The sequence below is a fragment of the Dipodomys ordii genome, unplaced genomic scaffold (assembly GCF_000151885.1).
Source record: "Dipodomys ordii isolate 6190 unplaced genomic scaffold, Dord_2.0 Scaffold1, whole genome shotgun sequence".
In the NCBI taxonomy this organism is placed as follows: Eukaryota; Metazoa; Chordata; class Mammalia; order Rodentia; family Heteromyidae; genus Dipodomys; species Dipodomys ordii.
Window position 1 is genome coordinate 37,634,754 of NW_012267217.1, and position 24,941 is coordinate 37,659,694.

At 41.4% G+C, this 24,941-nt stretch overlaps 1 protein-coding gene across 1 annotated transcript in view; it reads left to right on the forward strand.

Annotated features, from left to right (window-relative positions):
- The window catches only part of LOC105983958 (aldehyde oxidase 3-like), an 89,655-nt gene that overhangs the window by 2,082 nt on the left and 62,632 nt on the right, over window positions 1-24,941 (forward strand). Inside the window, exons 3-13 of the mRNA XM_013014025.1 lie at window positions 838-934; window positions 2,026-2,134; window positions 3,731-3,857; window positions 9,589-9,650; window positions 12,429-12,509; window positions 13,976-14,056; window positions 17,789-17,933; window positions 18,350-18,442; window positions 21,562-21,713; window positions 23,433-23,590; window positions 24,360-24,411. Coding sequence (XP_012869479.1) covers window positions 838-934; window positions 2,026-2,134; window positions 3,731-3,857; window positions 9,589-9,650; window positions 12,429-12,509; window positions 13,976-14,056; window positions 17,789-17,933; window positions 18,350-18,442; window positions 21,562-21,713; window positions 23,433-23,590; window positions 24,360-24,411 — 1,157 coding nt within the window. The remainder of the gene's footprint in view (window positions 1-837; window positions 935-2,025; window positions 2,135-3,730; window positions 3,858-9,588; window positions 9,651-12,428; window positions 12,510-13,975; window positions 14,057-17,788; window positions 17,934-18,349; window positions 18,443-21,561; window positions 21,714-23,432; window positions 23,591-24,359; window positions 24,412-24,941) is intronic.

The following is a 24,941-nucleotide window of genomic DNA, read 5'->3' on the forward strand; positions in this document are numbered from 1 at the left end:
TCTTCTTCTTCTTCTTCTTCTTCTTCTTCTTCTTCTTCTTCTTCTTCTTCTTCTTCTTCTTCTTCTTCTTCCCACCACACCTGTTCACCTGTTCTTTGTGATAGGGTCTCATTAACTTTGCCCAAACTAGCCTTGAATCTCTATCGATTATCAACATGTGCCGTATAGCTGGGATTATAGTTACTAGCCACCATACCCAACTCTGTACACTCTTTCTACCTTTCAGGTCAAGACTCATATCAATGGACAAGGTGCTGTGGTAGCACTGGGGTATTTCTGACATACCATTGCTTATTAACTACATCCCTGTGTCTTCCTCATTGCCAATTTAAGGATAAACTGAAAGAACATTTTTGTGTCAGATGACTATAGTTTTTTCTCCCTTTTTTTCAGCCCATGTACTGCACATTGTATTCCATTCTTTCCCAACTATTATATGTTTCCTTCATTAAAATAAGTAATGTAGAGTCTCCAATTACACTGGAAATTTTCCATTCTCAATCATTGGCATGCCTCTTGGATGTTCTCTCTTCAGATTTTGCATGAATTAAAATGATGAAGACCCTGACCTGAAGTCTTTCCAATGCAGCAGTGACTCAGATTTCAAACTTGCAAAATAGTTTCCAAATGACAGGTGGCTGTCATCCGTGAGTTCCTAGGATATGTAATAGTTGAGCTCTGACTGATTTACTCCAGGCACCAAATCATTTGTAAGTGAAGCAAGCTAGTTCAAGAAAGGCATACTATCTTCAAGTCATTCTTCCCATGTGAGAAAATTTCAGCATGAAATCTGAAAGAGTTCAAATCACGTTTTCCCTTGATCATAACTCTTCCAAGTCCAACTCACAGGAACCAAAGATAGCTGTGGTGGCGGGAACTGTGGTGCCTGCACAGTGATGATCTCAAGATATGATCCCATCTCCAAGAAGATCAGGTAGCCTTCCTCCAAGACTAAACCATGTCACTGACTCCAGGTTGATTTCCCACAGGATTTCCTCAGCCCATTCTGTAGAGAATGCTACACTACCTCAGTTTTTATGAGCTATAACCAAAATGAATAATCTTATATGTTTGGTACTTGAAGAAAGAAGTACAAGATTGCTCTGAATCCTCATTTTACAAATGAAGGAAACTGAGATTCTAAGCGAGTCTGTTCTTTTACCAAGGTCATAGAACTACTGAGTATTAAAGCATCAGTTCAAGCCAACCCATTTTTAAAACCTACAATTCTTATTATGAAGTACTCCCCACCCAGGAGAACTTGGAAGGCTGCTGCAATACCCTCCTTCCTAGTATCCCTCTTGAAGAGATGACCAACTTCAGAGCCAGGCTCAACTCTTTCATTGCCATGGTCCTCCTGAGGGGAGCACTAACCCTCACATGCACGAATGCTCAGAGCATTTGGGAAAAGCCTACTGGTCCCCATTACTCATGATGTACTTTTGCCCTAGCACTGGAAACCAAACAAAGTACTTGTATTCATGGAATAGGTAAAATTATTAAAGGATTTTCCTCACAGGTGGGTCTTATTTAACATCTTCCCCAGCCCTCAGGGCTGTTTATAAGATCACAGGTAACCTGTATTGAAGAGTAAGCCACTGATTACATGATTTTACACACACACACATACACACACTACCTCTGGAGACACAGCTCCATTTTCAGGGTTATTTTGGAGGTTAATTGGAGATAAGTGTCTCACAGACTTTCCTGCCTAGCCTGGCTTCAAACCTCAATCCTCAGATCTCAACCTTCTGACTACGGTACCTAGGATTACAGGCATGAGCTACCAGTTCCTGGCTGCTCTTACATTTTTAACAGGATTGCCTGGATGGAAAAAAAAATTGAATTCTTAATTAGAATATTTAAGTAGCACATTTATATTCACAATCTTTTATGTGATGATTCAGCTTTATGTTCATGTCAAAGTAATTACAATTATGATCATCTATTTTTTCTTTTTTCCCCTCACATTGTTTTGGTCTATGCAATTTATTCTTGCTCTACTGTGTGTGAACTTTGAAGTCACTTCTCTGTTGCCGCCTGCCTGGTGCCTATCTGCTCTCTTTATGGAGCCGCCATCACCACTGTGGAAGGAATAGGAAACACTAAGACCAGGATTCACCCTGTCCAGGTAAGAACATATTTTAACACATAAAACTGAGACTTATGTGTCTTCTTTGGTTGTCCTTAGCTTATAGTTTTAGAGAACAAAATAGCGGGTGAAGTCTCTGTCCTCTTCAGAAGAATAAAAAGAACCCTTTTCTTAATGTTAGTTTTCTTCTGCAGCTTTCTTTATCATGCTTTGAAGCTTACTAAACTGTTCTAAGAATGTGGCAGAAGTGGTCAAGAAGAAAGTGACTCCAGGCAGGCCTCCATCTATTCCCACCATGACCTCAGGAAGGCATTGTGGTTTCAGGACTGCTTTGGGTCCATTCAGAAAGATATAGAATATTTGTTTTTGGTTTCTGCAATAAAAAAGGGGAAAAAAGTTTGGATGTGCATTTAATATTTTGTCTGTACTAATAGCCAGGCTGCAAATTCTAGTCATATATGATGCATATCTCCAAAATTAAGATGCAAACTCTTTGAGGGCAAAGATGATGTCTTATTCTAAAATACCTTAAGAGAATTTGGGTTTATAGAGATTACTGAAAGACTACTGAGTAACAAGCCAGAGAGGAGGCCTGGTTGCCCTCTGCCTCCCAGGAAGCCTCCAGAATCTCAAAGGCACACATGTAGATCTCTGAGACAAGTTTTTAACACATATAGTACCAACTCACTAGTAAAAATGTTGACACATAAATGAAATTTAGTTACCTGTCAAGGGTACCTACCAAGGTCAGCTGCCAAGGTCAGAACAAAAAGTAAGAAGGAAAGATAGGTTCTATTTATGGAGACGAGCCTACACAAGGAAGTTCTCCATGTTGTTATGCTGCATGTGTCAGAGGTGAGTGACAAGTGGTAGCTGAATGAGGACAGGACCAGATAAAAGTGGGTCGTTTCAGCTGGTGCCAGTGGCTTAGGCCTGTAATCATCACTATTCAGGAGGCTGAAATCTGAGGATTGCAATTCAGAGCCAACCCAGGGAAGAAAGTCTGTGAGACGCTTTTCTCCAATTAACCACTAGAAAACCAGAAGTGGAGCTGTGGCTCAAAGTGGTAGACTATTAGCCTTAAGCTAATAGTCCTGAGTTCAAGCCTCACAAATGACACCCCCCACCTGGAAAAAAAGAAACCTAAAAAGTAGTTAATTTCTGTTTCTATTTTTGTCGGTTGTGGGGCCTGAACTCTGGGCCTGGACGCTGTCCCTTACCTCTTCAGCTCAAGGCTACCACTTGAGCCACAGTGCCACTTCCAGTTTTCAGAGTGGTTTATTGGAAATGAGTCTCACGGACTTTCCTGTCCAGGCTGGCTTTGAACCGCGATCCTCAGATCTCAGCCTCCTAAGGAGCTAGGATGACAGGTATGAGCCACCGGCGCCCGGCTGTTTCTATCGTTTTGATTGGCTTTGAACTGTACCCTGGGAAGTAACGTACCAGGTTGTCATTGAGCACTTCCTTCCTCAACTATCTCGATTAAGTCTTTTCAAGAAAGCTTCACTTTGCATCATAAATGTGATCAACAGCACTACTGGTTATTACCTGACAGGCCCTGTACCACGTGTAGTCAGAGAAAACGCTTCTGCTTCTTTTCTGAAGGGTCCTACACCTGAATTTCATGTTCTTTAGGAAAGGATCGCCAAAGGCCATGGCACCCAGTGTGGATTCTGCACCCCAGGCATGGTGATGAGTATTTACACTCTCCTAAGGAATCACCCACAACCGTCCACAGAGCAGCTAATGGAATCTTTGAGTGGTAAGCCACGAACCTCCTTAATTGTAGAAAGTTTATTCCCATCCCTAAAAAAGGACCAGGGATGTTAGAGCCTTCCGTGCAAGGAACTGGGCCAGAGGATATGACTGAAATGTGCTCCTTGACCCTTATGATCTATACTTCTTACATAGTATCCAAGTGCTGTCTATCCTTATTCAGCAGGAGGAGAAACTAAGGCACCCAGCCTCACTAAGGAAGTAAAGTGAGTTTCCCATGTGGAGATTACATGGTTGGTTGTTTCTGGTAACTGATGTATTATATAAAATTGAGTACAAATACTTAATTGAAACAGTCTGTGTGGGTGTGTTTGATGTGCCTGCAATTATATTGAAATAGTATTTGGAAATATTAGGACTTCAATTATACACTTAGAATTAAGCAAAAGAATCAGTGACCTTGGGATTGTTTTTGTGGTGTTTTGTTTGTGTTTGTTGTTGTGGCTGTTGTGCTGCAGTTGTTATTCAAGTATAATTAATTCTCACAGAATCACAGACTCTTAGAATTGATAGGGAAATTGCTTGTGATTCAGACACAAGAATTTGATTGAAATGGCTTCAAAACTTTTAAAGTAGTATTTCTCCTTCTTTGTCCTTTTTGGAACACTTTTATTCTTTAAAAAAAATTTTACAGGGCTGGGAAGGTGGCTCAGTGGTAGAGCGCTTGCCTTGCATGCATGAGGCCCTGGGTTTGATTCCTCAGCACCACATAAGCAGAAAAAAAGCCGTAAGTGGCCCTGTGGCTCAAGTGGTACAGTGCTAGCCTTGTGCTGAAGAGCTAAGGGACAGCACCCAGGCCCAGAGTTCAGACCCCCACGACCAGACCCCCCCCCCAATTTTTGTTTACATAAATGGGCATTCTAGCTTGCCAAAGAACGTAATTTCTATTCTGATATCTGGAAATCTGGTAAACATTACCTCTGTCTTTATGCAAGTTGTCAGCTAAAATATTGAACAGAGTAGGTTAAGCGAAGAATTAAAAGAAAATTAATCAATGATGCTAACACCAAACTATCGCTTAATCAAGAATCATTTTTAAAAAATAATCATGTATTTGCCTTCTACTCCTCTCCACCAACTGATATGGTCCAATGCCTCCTGAAGTCCTGATACATTGTGCTGATTGCTTTGAGCAGATTGTTAATCCAAGTTTCTCATCCCCAAAGGAAAGAGGATAGCTTTCTTGAGTACCCAATCTCTTCTTAGGGACTACTGTTCCCAGATTCTTTCTGTCTTCAGTAATCCAATTCAGAACAGACCCAAAGAATTGCTGGAGAGAGGTCAACTTCACCTTTTTTATCTACCCGTTTGTTTGGTCTTTGGTAGTACCAAGATTTGAATGCAGGCCTTATGCTTGTTAGCAAAGTATTCTACCCCAATCTCTTTTTTATTTTGCTTTAGTTATTTTTCAGAAAAGCTTTTTGCCTGGGGCTGGCCTGGGGTTGTGATCTATCTATGCCTCTCAAGTAACTGGGATTACAGATGTACACCACTACTCTTAGCTTATTGTCTAGGCTGTCCTCAAATCTCAGTCTTCCTAATGTTGCCTCACAAGTAGCTTAAAGTGGAATTAGCCACGGAACTTTGCCTACCATCCATCTTGTTTTAAAAAAAAAACAAACAGAACCAAGCTGGGTGCTGGTGGCTCATGCCTACAATCCTAGCTACTCAGGAGGCTGAAATCTGAGGATCATAGTCCAAAGACAATTTGGGCAGGAAAGTCTATGAGACTCTTATCTCCAAGAAGCTGTCAAAATGCTGGAGGTGGAGCTGTGGTTCTAGTGATAGAGTGCTAGCCTTGAGCACAAAAGCTCAGGGACAGTGCCCAGGCTTTGAGTTCAAATCCCAGGACTGGCCCCAAACAAAATCCACCAGAATCAATGGTTGCCTGTCTCTAGTATTCTGGGACTGCTTTTGTTTACTATGATATCTAAAAAAGATTATTGATCATCTCAGCTACAAGTTACTTTCATGTCATGAGGCATTTTAAAAGGCTAAGTGCAATTTAAAAATCTCCATGTATCTTGAACTTCAGAGCTTTTTAGCTAGGCTTATCTGGTGCTTTTAGTTTACCAGGCATTCCTTTGGTGAGCAATATGGTAACAAAATAGGAGTGACGAAGTTCTCTCCATCATCTCTGAACAATGGATTTGTTCTCTTTTTTTAAATATGCATTTTGTCATTGATTGTATTTTGTACAAAATCTCAGCCTGGCACTTAGCCAATCTGCCATTGCTCTGGGCCACACTGTTCCCTTCGTCTCCAGTTCTGTCTCATGGCTTCCGTCATCTCTTCATCTTGTTTCTTCATTTTTGCTGGTAAGAAAGCAATCTGATTACTGCCCTCCCTTTATTTCTTCCTTTTCTGCAGTCCTATCTTCCAAACCTCATCTCTGGACCCTTCCATGCTCTGTGTACTGTTTTGTTTCTTCACACACTGTTCTTTTTAAACTTGGCTTCTTGCGCACTGTGTCTTTGAAGTAGAGCCAGAATTCTTCAGAGAGACACTCTGACCTAACATCTTGCTACTTTCACATCATGGCCAAGTGATCCGCTTGATAGCCTTAGTTCATTGTGGCAGCATCCTAATTTGGAGAATTTTTTTTTGCCTTTCCCCCCCTTACACGATACTTTCGCAGCTGTAGTCTTCCTCGGTTCCCATTTTTAACCATCCTTGTATAAAGAAGCTCCAGTCACACCTTTTGTTGAGGCTGCTTTCCTGTGATGTCCAACTCCCTCCAGGAATTAGATGCTAGTCCAACTGGTAGGGTGAAGTTGTGGCTCAAATGCTTTCCCGAACCAGAGCTGAAGCTCAGTGTTCAAACAGACCCAAGAACCAAAAAGGAAGCTGGATTCAGGGAATATCTTGTTCAAAATGGAGAGACTAGAACATTTTAGCATTTTGTTGAAAATGGAGAAACTAAAAGCAGATATCAGAAGGCAAAGAAGGTTCAGAACCAGAGACTCTTAAGTCTAGCAAATTGATAAGCGTATGGTATACACAGGGGAGGATTCCAATGATATAACTTCTTTGAAGACCTAACTTACCGTTTTTAATAAAATGAATACCAAGATGCTGAAGCATGTTTTGGTAGAGGTGAGTGAGGGCAAGGCAAGGGGGACAGATGAATAGAGAGAGGAAGGTGGTTGAATACAATCATAATATGCAATGTACTTACGTGAAAATGGAACCAGGTAATTTAAGAGGATGGATAGGGTGGGGACAGATAAGGGAGAATGGTGGAAGGGATGACATTGATCAAATACATTGTACTCACAAACTGACATATTGAGTTGAAATCCCTTTGTATAGCTATTAGAAGATAACCTGAAGATGATCCATTAATTAATAAAGAAATAATCAAGTTTAGACCAGTAGTAGCTACTCAGGAGATTGAGATCTGAAGGTTATAGTTGAAAGCCAGCCTGGGCTGTTAACTCTGAGAGACACATCTCCAATTAACCAGCAAAATTACAGAAGTGGAGGAGGTTCAAGTAGTAAAGCACTAGACTTTGTGGGGGGGGGGGGGAGGGGAGGACAAGTAAGATGACAAGCCTCTGAGTTCAAGCCCCAGTACCTCCCCACCTCTACATGCACACAAATAGTAAGTTTAAGAAAAGTAGGAGTGAATCTGGACCATTACCTGCAGCAAGCATTGCCGTCCATGAGTGATGAATAAAAGAACCATAGGTCAGGCTAGGAAGGCCTCAGCACCACATAAACAGAAAAACCCGGAAGTGGCCCTGTGGCTCAAGCGGTAGAGCACTCGCCTTGAGCTGAAGAGCTGAGGGACAGCGCCCAGACCCAGAGTTCAGGTCCACGACCTGAACTTCTCACCAAAATGGTCTCTTTCTTTCCTGTGAGTTCCTGGATTTCTTCTCAGATATATACTTTGTGATCATATGGCCTCTGTCTCTTTTGTTCTTTTTCGTCTTTTAACATTGCCAGATCCCATGATTGGATCTCATCTCTCAAAGCTTTGGGGATATGTGTCAGACATCAGTAGCCTTATTACACCAAAATGGCAAGTTTTCTGTTTAAAAGTTTGCGCCTGGACATCTAGATACCACCATGATAGGCACTTTTCTTAAGTATATCACTCGATGGTAAATACTGGGTATGTGCCAGTTGTAGAGAAACTGATTACAGAGTGGTAAAATTACTGCCCAAGATTGTATAACCAATGAATGAAAGAGCCAAGATTTGAAACCTGACAGTCTGGTTATAGAATCCATGTTCTTATCTACCTTATATGAAAATTATTATTATTCTAAGACCATTTTTTTCCTAGTCATTTTTTTCTGGAGATGTAACAAGACTTCTTTTACCACCAGTCCTTTTCCCCAATATAAGTACTATCCCCTTTGATTTCATAGTCATCTATGAATATTTTGGTTTCCTAACTCTTTCTTTCTCTAATTTAATTATGTTCCCTTCTAGAGTCCTTAATGGCTGCTAACTGTATGCTGAGTAACCCGATAGGCTTTCAACTTGGGAAAAATCATCCCTGAACAGAGATTCTAATTTATAATTAGCTAATGTCTTTAGGGGATCAATGACCCCACACATTTTGTGTGTATGGTCACAGAAAAGAAATATCATCAGATTCTCAAATAATCTATGACCTCCTCTCCCTTAAATAGAGCCAATAGAATAAAAGGACACAGAAATAACGAGAGTACAGAAACACCTGATTAGATCAAGGTCTTGTATCCTGGACATGCTTTCTATAAGCAGTATTCCTTCGGTCTGTCAGTGTCAGCAGCAGTTCCTTTGATAAGAACACCATCTAGTGCCTGTCAAAAACCGAAAAAGAGTTGAGATTTCATCCTGCTTACAAGCTGACAAGTACAGTCTGGTACAGTTTGACAGCTTCTGACAGAAGACCCAGGACTTTATTACTCATCATGCTAGTATAACAATAGTAGGAGCATTTGTCACCGCTCCTTTAAGGCAATATAAAGAGAGCAATCTGATGCCAGCGTGGTCATTGGGCTATATTTACAGGAGGGGAACCCTGACTTCAAGGCACTTGTCCTTTGAAATGGGTGGTAAGGCTCTCAGAGGTGACTGAATCCATATTACCCTAGAAATCACCATTCCTGCCCATTTGTCTTCATAAAGGCACTGCCTGTCTTCCAAGGCTCTTCACTCTATGAGCATCCTTGAACAGAAAGTTCTGGGCCAAAAGCAGTCAGTACTCTGCTCACAAGATGTGCACATCCTAGCATGTGACTTGGATCCCTTTACAGAGGCTTTCTCTGTCTTCTCTTCACTGATTTTTCTGTTCTAAAAATTTTCTAAGAATAAACCCCAACCAGACACTGTAATCCTTGCTACTCAGGAGACTGAGATCTGAGGATCAAGGTTCAAAGCTAGCTCAGGCAGAAAAATACATGAGATTCTTTTCTCCAATTGAACAGCACAAACCTGGAAGTAGAGGTGTGACTCAAGAGGTACAGTGTCCAAGCAAGACCTCAAGAGCTCATGACCTGAATTCAACCCTCCATACCAGTACTCCAAAATAAAGAGTACACTCCAGAAATGTATCAGAAATAACATCTGATGACTTTATGTCCGTGTACTGTGAGATTTATGACTTGGGGGGTTGGGGCAGTGTGAAGGAGCAGTAAATGAGAGCTAGCATGAATGAGGCAGACATTTCAAATGTAGAGAAATTGGGTTTCATTTGAAACACTCTATTTCTTTCCACCCAGGCAATTTATGTCGCTGTACTGGATACAGACCCATTGTGGAGAGTGGGAAAAGTTTTATTTCCGTGAGTATAAAGTAACTAGCAACTGCTGAGCCAGCAGTTCTAGTTTAGTAGCAAAGCATTAGCCCCCATTCTGTGTGTCCCCCTCAATTGGTTTCAAAGAAAAGCATAGTGCTGGCCCATCAAGGAGAAAGGTCTGCCATTTTGCTCATCTTGGTAAACATAACTAGGGCTTTTTTTTCAGACACGTAGACAGGTAGCAGCCCTGTAATAGATTTTTTGAAGGCAGAGTTTATAAAATAGCACACTCTAAGTGAAAATAGATTAGACCAATCCTCCTAACATCTTACTTTATGATAGGGAAAAAAAACCAGGAAAAGTTATTTCTCATACTGTCACTTCAGCAAGCACATTTTGTTGAATCATAGCCAAAGTGGAACATTTTCAGCAAATAAATGCTATGTTCTTTCTGAATGTGCTTCCCTCTGATTAATACGCTGGTGGTTGATGGGGGAGAGCAGAGAAGCCATTTCCATCTTTCACATTGTTTGGAATCAATCTCCACCAAGCAACCTGCACAGAGCATCAGCCTTAACCCTCTCCATACCCATGCCCTCTGAAGTCCCTTCACTCAAGATACACAGTGTTTTCCCACATTCCAACAGAACACTTCTAACACCAGATATGTGGCTTATTCCACACCTAGCAATTCCCCAACTCTCTGGACACCATCAGGGTGTCTTACAATTTAAGCCAATTACAACATTGACCACCTGGAGTTAGTGTCACAGCCCACAAGTTGAAGTTTCAATCTCACATGATTTCCCTTGTCTCCATCCATCAGTTGCAAGTGCCAGCTTCCTGTATGTCTCACCTACCAACAACCAATCAGGAGTCCCCTCACCCCCTGCCTCGGGTTCCATCATTGGTTACAATGGCTCATAGAAATCAAGAAATAATCTTAAGTTTGCTGGCTTATTCTGAAGACTACTATAAAGGAAACAGATGAAGATCTGTATAGAGTAAGGTCCAGAAGGGTCCAGAGTCTTGGAGTTGAGGTAGATCAGCATACAGATACAGTCACCAACTCAGAATCTCTTCAACTTCTTTTGCAAGAATTCCATCTCAATAGATTGAATTCCATCTCTAGCCCCTATCTGCCCAGATGAAGGTAGGTAGGACTGAAAGTTCTAGCTCTCTGATCACTTGGTGTTTCCATTGACTAGCATCATCCTGAGACTTTCTATAGTCCCAGCCTAAGACACCTCATAGGATAAAGCCAAGCATAGTCAAAAGGGACTCATTATGAATAATGAAAGCTATGTGGGAGGTCAGAAGAATTTCAAGATCCCTGTGAACTTGGGGCATAAACCAATTTTGCTTTTATTATACTACTCTCTTCTACTTTCTTCCCCCCACCCCTCTCCCCAAAAGCCCTGTTATAGCAAATATCAAAGAAAGACTATATGAAACCTTCCATAATAAAAAATCAAATGGTTTTCTTGTAAAGATATACTTCATAAACTACAGAAATAATATATCCAGAGATGTATGAAGTCTTGGATTCTTTAAAAGAAATGGAAATGTGAGAATAACTTAAATTGGTGACAAAAGGGGGCATGCAAAAATGACCAAATCAAAGATGAACGATGGAAACTAGAGAGCCACGTGAGCAAAGTGGTCATGTTAGCATGTAAAACATTTATCACTCTGTGGAAAACTTAACAAATGTTACTACTACCACCTATCTGAACTGGAGAAATAAAACCAATGGAAAATACTGTATTCATTTGTTTGCTGATTCCTTTTCAAGTCATTCACTCACTCATTCACTGCTTTAAAAGTACAGACTCTAAGTAGCTCCCATTGTCACCTATACTTCCATTTCCTGAAGAGTTTAAACGCGATTTAATTCATTCTAATGATCTTAGTCACTGAGTCAGATGAGCACAGAGATAAAAAATGGGCCAGTGTTAAGTGCAGGGCTCTTGGACTGGGAAGCAGGAAGAATTCTGAAGTGAGGCCTAATCCCAAACAAGTCTGAGAACAAATCCAATGTGAGCCTTTTTTCTTCCCTCTTTTACCTATATTAGCTCCCTGTAGCTAACTGCTCATCATATGAATGCCTGTCCTCTCTGACCATAAAACCAGCTGTTCAATATCAGTGTCTTATCTGTAAAAGAATTAAAACGATATCATGTCTGCAAAGCATAAAGCATCATACTGGGCACATGATGAAGGCTTAACAAAACAGAAGCCACAATTAATATATTTACTACCACCATGCTCATCATATCTTTCATTTTTGGTCCAAGACCAGGACTCAAACTGATACTTTCTTTGGCTCATTGGCTGGGGCTCTACCACCTAAGTACAAGGCCAACCTCAGGGTTGGTTCTGTCTCTTTTTTCAACATATCTTTAGTCCAGTGTATGTTACTATAACAGAATATCATAGACTGGGTAATTAATAATAAACAGACATGTATTGGTTCACAGTTCCAGATTCTTGGAAGTTCAACATGGAGCACATCCAGTGAGAGCCTTCTGGCTTCATCACAGCATTGTAGAAAGCATTCAATGGTGGAAGAAAAAGAGACCATAAGGGAGAGGCAAAAGGAGACCTAACTTGTCCTTTAGGTAGCAATTCACCCCAGTTATAATGGCATTGGACCTCTTAGAGGCCCTGACTCCTAATTGTTACATTGGCAACTACATTTCAACATGATTTGGAAAGGGCAAACATCGATGTCCTAGCATATCAAATCCTCCTCCTTCTCTTTTCTATTATTTCACAACTCTATGATTCTCTGATTTTTCTATCCTTCTTTTCTTTTTATAGAGTTCATCTTGCTGCCAAATGAATGAAAAAGGGAGATGTTGCTTGGATCAAAAAGAAAATAAACCTGAGAACAAATCCAATGTAAGTCTTTCTTAATTCTTCAAGCCATTGCTACCATATTGTTGATTCTTCAGCTACTTTTTCTGTCACATTGGATTCCTGTGAGATCTGGTCAATACAGGGGCAAAATTTCCTAGAACTGTGGTCAGAACTGGCCTTGGTAGTCCTGGGGCAGACATGTTAGAAAGCCTTGTTTTGTTCTGAGCTGAGATGTGCTGTCCTGTAAGTTCCCCATGTAAACTAGCATGGGCTGAATCTGTCTTTCATCTGTGACACAGCTTTTCCCAGAGAGACAGCTTGCTGTGGCCTGCGTCTTTCTGTCTTCCTGTCTCTTTTCTAGCCAAGCTCTTCTGCGCTTGCCTCCCCTAATCCTTTCCTGTTCCTGAGACTCAAGATAACATCTCCATAAATGAGTCCCAAATCCTTTTCTTCTTCTATTCTTTTATCTGAAATTGATTGTGAGTTCCTTCTCCAACCCAACTCAGGGCACAGTTCCAAAAATCTCCCAAAATTACTTATAAATTGGGTGTCAGTGGCTCATGTCTATAATCCTAGCTACTTAGGAGGCTGAGATGTGAGGATCACGGTTCAGAGCCAGCCCCAGGCAGGAAAGTCCATGAGATTCTAATCTCTAATTAATCAGCAAAAAAGTGAAAAAAAATGGAACTGCGGCTCAAGTGGCAGCTTTCCACTCGAGTGAAAAAGCTAAGAACATTGCCCAGGATTTGCACACACACACACACACACACACACGTTATTTATAAAGCTTCTAAAACTTTTGATTGAGCTTCTTCTCTTGCTTTTTCTGAATTAGAGCCTCCTGTGAAGTGGCCTAGGACTCGCTCTGAGCTTTTACAAACCTCCCAGCAGGCAGAGGCAGTCAGTCTGCAGGCCAGGAATTGGAAACTACTGTAGACCACAGAAAAAATTATTTCCCAGAAACGCTGGCTCCAAAATGCTGAGTGGGTCCTGCTGGCTCCCAAATGCCATGTCAGAGCTAAAGCCTGCTTGAAAGGCTTCCCGTGGTCCGTATGTCCCATCTCCCCCTCCTCCTATTTGCTTCTCCCCTGGGTTCAAGGGAATTTGCCTGACCTCTTTCTGCACTTCATGAATAGCCTCCCTTAGGCGTCTGTGTCTCCATCTTTCAGGAGCTCTCACAGATCCTGGTCTGGGAAGCCAGGGAACTTGCTCTTTGCGCCACTCCAGGGCATTTGGCTTCTGCTGCCAGCTCTTCAGCTGGTCCCGGGGTCAAGCGCATAGTTGCCACTTTCTTTCTGCTTCCTGGCCCAGCTTCTCCAGGCTTTGCCAGCCAGGGTGGAACCAAAGGACTGGCCTATCTCATTGCTTTGATCCCCAGGCCCCAGTCTAAGCCTTTCAAAGAGAGGATACTCAATACTGAAAAGTTACCAAGCACCAAGGTGTTTATTGATCTTTGTCTCTGTTTTTGTTTTTTTTGCAAAGACTAAAACACAATTTTCTTTCTTAAGGTCTGTGCCAAATTGTATGAGAAAGAAGAATTTCAACCATTGGATCCAACTCAAGAGCTTATATTCCCTCCTGAGCTAATGGTTTGTTCTCTTTCTCCTGGCCTTCTCCTTGCCTTAGGGCCCTTTGGGGGAAGGAGGGAGGGGGGATGGAGGGAGGGGGGATGGAGGGAGGAGGGATGGAGGGGCTCCTCAAGTACTGTCAGGCTTCTGCCACCCTTGGCCTCCATGAGTAACTGTGCATTACTGTCACTCTCAGAGAGCTATGGGGCATGATTTTTGAAGACTCTGTCTCAGGTAGACTCAGAAGCTCCCTGGTCTTTCCTAACCTCAATGTCAAGGCAGCATGTCACATGATCATTCTGGTGTGTGTGTCTGTGTGTGTGTGTGTGTGTGTACTATACAAGGCATTTATTTTTTTTTAATTTAAGTAGTTGTACAAAGGGGTTACCATTCAGTATGTTAGCTCACAAGTACAATGCATCTTGACCAGAATCTCCCCTTTCTTCATTCTCTCCCTTCCCGTGGCCCAAGTATCTTTATTAAGTTCCCAGGAAAGTTCAGGATATACACTAAAGTCAGCAGGGCAGCTCCAAGCTCCCAGTCTCTTGTTCTCTATCAGCCAGCAAAGGTTAAACATTGATCTTTTAAAAATAAAACAAAACAATTCCTCTAGGCCTCCCTCGGTCACTCGGGCTTGGAATGAAGACAACATGAGCCACTGTTCTTCGATCCCATGAACTCTGCCTACCCGGTGTAGGGTTTCCACATGCCCCAGGACTGCCTCTTGGCCCACTCTGTGAGGGAAAGGCTGAAAGCTGGTTCTGACACTGTTGGCTCATCCAGAGAATCTTCAGATTCTCAGAGCCCTTTATACCTTAAAATTTATACTAGCCCTAAAGAGCTTTGTTCAGGTGGGTTATGTCTATTGATACTTGCAGTATTTGAAATTAAAACTGCAAAAAAAATAAATGAAATTTTTATTCATTTCTTTTTCTCTTTTCCTTTTTTGTACGATACTAGGCTTTGAGCTCAGCATCCTTGTGCTTGGCTATGCAGGTGTTCCACCTCCTGAGCCACACCCCAGACCTTTTTTGTTTTACTAACATCTTGCATTTTTCCCAGGTTAGCCTCCACCTTGATCATCCTATTTATGCCCCCAGCACACCTAGGATTACTAATGTGAACCTCAACAACCACTTTGTTTGTTGAGATGGCAGGCTCAGTAACTTTTTGTTTGGTCTAACCTCCAACCACAATCCTCCTAAATAGCTGGGATTATATAAATGGGCTTCCATGTCCAGCCTGCATTTATTTATTTCTTTAAAATAAAATAAGCTCATTAGAATAAATGGCATATGTTCATGAATAGTAACTGTATTTTTCCAAAGAAAAATCAGTGGAAAAGTGGCACTGTTTTAGATTTTGTAAAGCTCTTCAACACTGGCATAAGAGCAGGCAGCAAGATTCAGATATCTGCTCCTGATTTCCTCTGGTTGTATTGTGTAGCCTTTGTAAAACTCCACTATTAGACTCATAAAATAGCTTTGACCTTGGGGTTCCTAAAAAGGATTTCAGGGGCCTCCAGGAATCCTTGGGCTGTATTTTGAGAAGTGCTATCCTCACCTAATGAAAATACATGAATTATTTTATTAATCAGAGTTCGCCCATTCTCAAGGTCTTCCATTTCTCATGACTTAATGTAACCTTTACTGAATCTTTATGGAAAATGAAATGTGCATTTTAGCCAAGCTACCTTTAGTTTCTGTTTATTCCAGCAGCCTTTGCCTTGACTTCTGTTCAACATTGAAATCACTCAGTCTACAGAACCCTGGAAATTCTACCAAAATATTTTCCCTTTGGATGCTCCCACAGAGAGCAAAATAGTTTTTACGATAGCAAAGATGCTTTTGAAGTGAATTTCAAACACATTAAGCAATTCTGTTCCTGCTTAAGAAATGGTTCTCTTGTTTATTATTAGCCAGTAGAAATTGCTTAGTCATGCATCTCCAGATGCATGCCAGAATTTCACTTTCAGAGAACTCCAGGCAAGGAACCTTGAGCCCTTGATTCATTGTCCTGTTCACATTAACCATCTGTGGCACCTTGACCAGGCTACTCTCCCAATTTGGGAAGTGTCTTTTTCATTCCTGTAAAACTAGACTTATATTTCCCAGATTAGCTTACATGAAAGAGTAACTAAGTATCAGGGGTTTCCCTCAAATGTCGTATTCTTTCCTGACCACCCTATATGGTAACAACTCTAAGTAGCTTTAGTGGAATAGGAACAAATTTGAGACATAAGACAGTATTAGCGTGTTAAATGATCCCTGAATTGAATCAAAATGGAGAGCACAGACATCAAACAAAACCACAGAAGACCCCAGGCCTGTAACCCTAGCTACTCAGGAGGCTGAGATCTGAGACTCTCAATTCAAAGCCAGCCCAGAAAGGAAAGTTTGTGGGACTCTTATCTCCAATAAACTACCTATAAAAATCCAGAAGTAGAGCTATGGTTCAAGTGGTAAGAGTGCTATTCTTGACCAAACAAAGCTCAGCCTTGGCCCTGAGTTTAAGCCTCAGAACTGGCACAAAAATAAAGGAAGGAAGGAAGGAAGGGAAGGAGGGAGGAAGGAAGGAAGGAAGGAAGGAAGGAAGGAAGGAAGGAAGGAAGGAAGGAAGGAAGGGAGGGAGGGAGGGAGGGAGGGAGGAAGGAAGGAAGGAAGGAAGGAAGGAAGGAAGGAAGGAAGGAAGGAAGGAAGGAAGGAAGGAAGAGGGGAGGGAGGGAAGGAGGGAAGGAAGGAAGGAAGGAAGGGAGGGAGGGAGGGAGGGAGGGAGGGGAAGAGAGAGGGAGGGGAGGGAGCAAGAGTAGGAAGTAGGGAGAGAGGGAGCAAGGGAGAGGGAGAAACAGCAAGGGAGAGGGAGGGAAAGGAAGAAAGAAAAGAAGTAAAGGGAGATGAAAAGGCTGCTCTACTAAGTATGGTCAATATTTCTAAATTACCCTCATAAATATTTATTTCATTCTTGTTTATATCTGTGGCTACCTACCACAGTCATTGATTTTAGAGGAACTGATTAGAGAAAAATATAAAGAAGTTCTGTCCATTAGCTATTTTTGCTGATTAAGTCCCACGTGTAAACTGTACTGCTGAAATCTTTCAATCTTGTTTAGTAAACAGTAAAATCTGTGAGAAAAAGGTCCCACTGGCTTTGATAAATTGGACATTCTATGTTTTTTTACTGTATTTCCTAATCACATGCTTCAGTGATCTCTGAGAGCCAAAAGACCTTTCTAAGTCATCTAGCTAAAACTCCAATTTTCAACTAAAGTATGCCAGACCTAGCAAGGTTCAAACATTTTCCAGAATTTTCATCTGGCAACTTAGTGACTTGGCTGGAATTAGAACATGGGTCTTCTGTGTTTTCAGCATATGTAATAGCATTTGCTACACACTTAACCTGATAAGAAATAGCACACAGCTGTCAGACACAAAATAGTTCATTTTCCATGGATATTCTATCATTATTTGTCAATACTTATTTGACATTAGAAATCTCATCCCTGATGCATCCTTATTTCCTGTTTATTTCTATGTTAAGATTTAATTGAAATGCACATTGATTGATTAAGTTGTAAGAGATGAGAAGAGACATATACAATTCAGGGGGATTTAATTATAAATCGACTAAGTTGGCATGGTACAAGTGTCTTGTTTTAGTTATAGCAGGTCCTGTTCATTTGAGTTTGGTGGTCTGTAGTGAAATCGATGTGTTTTGTCACTGATATAATATTATGTCTCAATTTAAATACTGCAGAGGATGTTGGAGAATCCCCAAAAGAAAATTCTGACATTTCATGGGGAGAGGATTACCTGGATTATCCCAAGCACGCTAAGAGAGCTCCTGGAACTAAAAACAGAGTACCCCAATGCTCCTCTTGTAATGGGGAACACTGCTCTCGGTAGGTAGCAAACAGACTCCCATTCTACTTCCATATTGAAACCTAAATTCCTGAACTGGGGTGGAAGCTGTGGCATCTATTTACATATCAAAATCCTTACCACATAATTCAAATTCCCCCCCCTCACTCTTCTCAAGTGAGTGGCCAGTTTATCATGTAATTTCTCTGGCACCTAATGAGTAGTCTGGCCTGTCATTCCCACTGTAGAATGTAATTGGGTTTTTCTGAGGTTAAATTTTCTGTTTCTTCAACTAAAACAGATGTCTGTAGAGACAAAAATCAAAAAATGATTAGTAAGTCCCAATATGTGGGAAATTACTAAGGAAAAAGGTAACCTTCCTTTGCCTAGCTTTTTTAAAAAAATAAAATCTAGTTGGCTTCTTTCCTGCTAATCATAATTGTTCTCCCTTTCTTAGGACCTGACATGAAGTTCAAAGGTGTTTTCTATCCAATCATCATCTCCCCTGCAAGGATCTCAGAATTGTTGGCAATATCAAAGACAAAAGAAGGTGTGTTCTCTCTTGGTTACAATAAGGTCTGTGTGTTATAAACCATTTGCTTAAAGGAAACAAAAGCTATTTCATTTTACCAAATTGTATCCTTGGAGGAAATCATATTTGGCACTATTAGACTGAGCCACACTGATTTTTTTCAAATAATATCCTCTAAATACGGAAAATCCCATTAAAGACCATACATCCTCTTTAGAGACTCAGTTTTCTGCACAGATCTGGCATTCAACAAATGCTTTCAGGTCCAGCCATCCAGCTATCTGTAAGCTGTATCTTCCCTCACAAGCATATTCACTGGCAGATGGTCTATTCCTTCTCCAACTAGGCAGATCCAATTTCAATGACTGTCCCAAAGCTACGAGACAAGAAGGAGCATAAATCCATAAATCTTCCACCATCAACACACACACACACACACACACACACACACACACACACACATACACACACACACACACACACACTACAATTTAGAACTCAATGCTTTTGTTTGTTATGGTTTTTGTCCTAGGACTTGAACTCAGGGCCTGGGCACTGCCCCTGAGTCACTGAGCTTCTTCTTCTTCTTTTAACTCCATCAAACGACCATTTATGCAAAAGATTAAGAGATAAAATACAACACAGTAATTGATCGATGCCTAAGGATAATGGCCATTTGGTGGCAATTTGATGATACACAGGTGATTTCTGGATAGCTTGCTCAAGAAAACCTGTTCAAGGCTAATGCTCTACCACTTGAGCCACAGCTATGTTTTTAAGTTTTGGTTTTGGTTTTTTTTTAAGCATTTTATTGGAGATAAGAGTCTGACAGACTTTCCTTCCTCAGGCTGACTTTGAGCTGTGATCCTCAGATCCCAGTCTCTTGAGTAGCTAGGATTACAGGCATGAGCCACTGACACCTGGCTTGTTACAGTTTTTGTTGTTGTTGTTGTTTTTGTGGGGGAGGGTCGGTTGTGGGGCTTGAACTCTGGGCTTGGGCGCTGTCCCTCAGCTCTTCAGCTGAAGGTGAGCCCTCTACTGCTTGAGCCACAGTGCCACTTCCAGTTTTCTAGTGGTTTACTGGGGATAAGAGTCTCAAGAACTTTCCTGCCCGGGCTGGCTTTGAACTGTGATCCTCATATCTTAGCCCCCTGAGTAGTTAGGATTACAGGCGTGAGCCACCAGCTCCAGGCTTAGATTCCCACTTTCAACTCATCATCTTAAATCCTGTAAGAGGACTCGTGGTATTGGGAAACCACACACACACACACACACACACACACACAGAAAGGCTGACATACACATACAGACCTACACAGACACAGACACAGAAACACACAGGCACACACATACAGACACACACAGATACACGCTCACACACACAATCTATTAATACTGAGTGATGATTTTACCTGTGGTTTCAGGACCAAGTCACCTTCACAGTTCTGACTTTTGAAGAATCAATTCATTTTCTCAGAATCTTTATTTATTTGATATAGAACTTGATCATCTTGTCATCAACATGCTTTGAGGCTAAATAAATACTGTTTTGTAATCTCAAAGGGCAGTGACCTCTGTTCAATAGTAGATCATAGCCTCATTAAGACAGACCAAACAGGTTTATATCCTGATTTCACAGGGCAATATGAAAAGCCATAGGAGGTAGATGAGCAGCAGTCAACTGCTCCCTAGATTAAAAAAGATAATAAAAGAATCTTTGGATTCTTGAGAGGAGATACATAGTTTTAGGTAGTCTATTAGGCTAATAAAATAGAACCTTATTTGCCTGATGAAAATCAAGCCTTTCTTCTCAAATGGTTTCAGCTCCCTGCAGGAAGTACAGCAGAGAACCCTCTCTAGCCAACATCCCAACATTAATGTGTGAGCGCCCTCTGCTGAGTGTATGTTCCCTAAACAATCTAAAGCATTGGTGTGCTGCCCAACAGGCCATAAAGTTCTTAGAAGCGTAAGCCATGGTGAATTATTTGCAACGCTTTCTAAAAATAAGCTCATGGCTGCAATACAAAGTGAAATAGAAAGACAAAGAAAGGTAATTTGCTAAGAAGAGATTCAGTTTTTTTTATTTCCTAAGCATGACTACTGGTCTGGCAGTTCCGTACCATCACCACAACGACAATGCCAGATGCTTGCGAGCACCTGTTCTCATACTCACCCAAGTTCCAGGCTTTGGCTCTTCATAGCTGCAATTGTATCATTTGTTCATTTGTCTGGTTAAGGCAATCTTCCCCTGTTGAGCATTAACTTTCTATAGAGGCGAACTTGTCTGTGCTCATAACCACAGTAGATGCTAAGAAACCTTTGTTTAGTGGATGATGGTGTGTCAAAGGTCAGCATTTACTCATAGTATTGCTTGGTGTTGTGGCTCAATTACAGAATGATTTGGTGCTAATCACCTGGAACCAGATATGAGTGAGTGGAAATATAGAGAAGAGAGTACTAAGGAAGGCATGATGGTAGAGGTGTGGAATTCATTCTCAGCCTTCAAATGGAGAAGGCTTGAAGTTAGACAAGGAAACAAGTGTAGTGCAAGGTACGGAATATGTGATGGTTGGAAGTAAAAAGCCCAGAGCCTGCCTTCATGAGACTTATAATTTGATGGTCATACAAATAACACACAAAATTGCAGTTGTGACCTCTCCTGCATACAGGCCCTCGCCTGTCAAAGGAGCAGATAGTAGAGTGATCCAACCTTACAGGAACTTGGGAAGCTTTCTCCCAGCTGAGATCAAAGGGAAGATGGGAGATGCCAGGTAGAGAAGGCGGGGATGGAGATACAAAGGTCTGCAGGCATCACCTGGTATGAGCAGAGAGTGAGAGAGCAGGCCGAAGGTGGACCACACAGCATCTCGTGATGGAGCAATGTCTGGGTAAAACAGGAAAGCAGCTTTCATGGTTTTTATTGTGTTTGCCAAATCCCACATTATTGTTGTTCTTTGCCCCTACTTTCCCACATTTATGAGCCGGTCTGCAATGAGTATTACCTTAATAGTCAGAAAATAAAACATCTATGAGAGAGAAAGGTGATGTTGCGCACTGCCCGTGGCCTGCCTGCCTTCCCCACTTGCCCTCTTCTTGGCCAAGTTTACAGAATATTGCCAGCGCTGTCTTGCTTTCAGGACTGACTCTGGGTGCAGGCCTCAGCCTGGCACAGGTGAAGACCATCCTAGCCGACGTGGTCACCAAGCTCCCAGAGGAGAAGACACAGACGTACCGCGCTCTGCTGAAACACCTACGAACCCTGGCTGGGCCACAGATCAGGAACATGGCAGTAGGTTCTCCATGCCCCCGTGTGGGTGGTGCCCGTAGGAAGGAAAAGCTGAATCGTTCACTGTTCATTCCATTTCCTGCTGTATTCATCCTGCTGCATTTTCACATGGCTAGCTCGTGGGTTACCTGATTTCATACTTTTGTGGCATACGCTACTTCAGTGATCAGGTTGGGCTGGGAGATGCCCACCTACTCAGGACTTGACTTTTGTCTGCAGTTGCTACCGCAGATCTATCTTGTTGAGAAAGGTCTTTTTTTTTTTTTTTTTGGTCAGTCCTGGGGCTTGAACTAATGGCCTGAGTGCTATCCCTGAGCCTCCTTGTGCTCAAGGTTAGTGCTCTACCACTTGAGCCACAACCCCACTTCTGACTTTTTCTGAGTAGTTTATTGGAGATAAGAGTCTCATAGACTTTACTGCTGGGGCTGGCTCTGAACCAAGATCTTCAGATCTCACCCATCTGAGTAGCTAGGATTATAGGCGTGAGCCCCCAGCTCCCAGAAAGGTCTATATTCTATCCTTCAAATGGGACTTTTGACTGGTTATCTTTTAAAGATAACTAATAGGTTTATTGAAAATAACTGGCCTGGTAACTCATGTATGAGAGTCACCCAATTTACTTGACAGTTTTTGTAATACTATATTACAATTGTAGCATACCTACCTACCTACTTATTGAAATATTAACTGTAAATAATAGAGAAATAAAATATAAACTATTAATAATATACATTGTTTTCCTTGTTAACTGTTAATATCTCTGTGTAAATGAGTTATTAGGAGCCAGGGATATGACTCAATGACCAAGCACTTGCCTACCCATGTGCGAGTCCTTGGATTGGGTTGCCAGCAAGACAAGAACAACAGAACTGCTACAGTATTTCTGTGGCCCAGCTAAAATCCTCTTCTTTAATGAATGTGTTTCTGTGTTTCTCTGTGTTTCTGCTGGCCTCTTCTAGATTCTATGACATGCACATTTAGGCTATATGATTTAGACTAATTGTTCTACCTGTAGATGAGGCTCTTTAGCAAGCCAAGGTAATCTCAGTCCTGTACAATTCATTGTTGGAAGTTAATTCACAACTAATGAAATCTTCATCAATGACATTTCCCAAGACATAACTTCCCTAGATCACAGAGTAGTTACTGTGTGTGGCTCACAGATCACATCTCTGGTGGCTTGTGTCACATCTGCCTTTCTCATGGCCATTGCATGAGGGTGGTTTCAATAGGGCCTAGCTGGGGAACACCAGTTCTTCCTATCTTGCAAGTGTTGGTATCTCAGGAATGCTGCCTGGTCCTTCTTCCAAACACTGCTTCAGCAACTTCCTGACCCCCTACGCTTCAGCCTCCCATACTCCCCATGCACACTCTAATGCCCTGCCCTGCCACTGTGAGTCAGGAAGAGCAGAGGTTACTCTGCATCACCATTTCTTGTCAGTTACCACACAAGCTACCCATGAATACTTTCATTCACAGAATTCATTCTCCATCCATTGACAGTTCTCCATCCATTAGAATTCCTCTTCTACATAGATCTGGGAAGAGGGTGGTATTGAAGATGAGTCATTCCTAGAAAACACTTTAAGACGTGCAAGACACTCTCTCCAGCAGGATGATGTTTTAATCTAATTACTGAATTAGGCTGAAAAATGTGTCATCTGTGTTGAATTCAATATTCGCAAAGATAACACCCAAGTTGCTTATTAATCTTTCTTTCAGTCCTTAGGTGGTCATATTGTTAGCAGACAGCCAATCTCTGATCTCAACCCCATATTAGGGGTGGGCAAATGCATTCTCAATGTTGCTTCCAAAGGTGAGCTACTGAATTCTCTTATTGGGGGTAATGCCAGCTTCATCCTAACTGAACAGACCATGGGGTAATATAAATCCTTGCGTGTGTTGTTGGATGTTAGTGTGTACTAGAGCACAGAGGTTCATTTTAGTGACAGTTTTGTTTTAGTAGCTTTGTGACCTAGAGTATGTCATGCATTTATGTGGTTAGGTCCTTAAGAGACCTCTTCCTCTTCTCCTCCTCCTCTTCCTTTTCTCTCCTCTCTCCTCTTCTTCCTTCTTCTTTTTTTTTGTGATACAATGATTTGAACTCAGGGCTTCATGCTTCTTAGGCAGGATCTCTGCCACTTGAGGTATGTTCCCAACCTCCTTTTGCTTTAATTATTTTTTAAGGTAAAATTTCATTTTGTTCCCTGCTGACTTCAGACTATAATCCTTCCCCCGAGTTTCTGATATGGCAATCATGCTCCACCATGTCTGGCTTATTTTTTAAAATTATAATTAAATTAACTAATTAATTTTGTTGGTCGTGGGGCCTGAACTCTGGGCCTGGGTGCTGTCCCTTAGTCTTCAGCTCAAGGCTAGTGCTCCACCACTTGAGCCACAGTGCCCCTTCTGGCTTTTTCTGCTTATGTGGTGCTGAGGAATCGAACCCAGGACTTCATGCAAGGCAAGCACTCTACCATTGAGCCACCTTCCCAGCCCCAACATCTGGCTTATTTGTTAAGGAGGATCTTTGCTAACTTTATACCTGAGCTGATCTTAAAGTACTATTCTCTCAAATTCTGTCTGCTGAGTAGCTGGGATTATAGACATGAGCCATGCCTGATTTTTTTATACTTCATTACTCTAAAGGAAAAAAGTTAACTTTATTTCTCAGTCTCACTTTGCAGAAAGTGACAATCCTGTAATCATGTGATTCATTACCCTGGCAAGCAATTATCATCCTGAGGCTATTCGGATGTCCATGAAGAGTTAAACATTGTTGGATCAAAAAATGCTTCTATCAATTAGATATAGGCTTTGTATCAGATGTATCTGCCACTCGGGAAATTACAGAGTTCTTAGGAGCTGTGTATCAGCAGCTGGGACCAAAACCCAAATATTAGATCAAACAATTCTCCCAGTTTTGCTGTCTACAAGAGTTTTGGAAACTATGTCAGAAACTCTATGTCAGAGACCAGTGTATAGATATGTACATAAAATCACAGGACCCTTTCTAATATCATAGAACTCTTTTTGGGAAAATTTATAAATATAGTGGAATCCATACCATAAACTATATCTCGTGGTATAAGGGCTTATTGAATTTAAAAACCTGATTTTTTTTAAATTATTTATTTATTTTTTATTGTGCAAATACTGTACAGAGGGGTTACAATTACATGGGCAAGATAATGAGTACATTTCTTATCAAGCATTGTAGCCTCCTCCTTT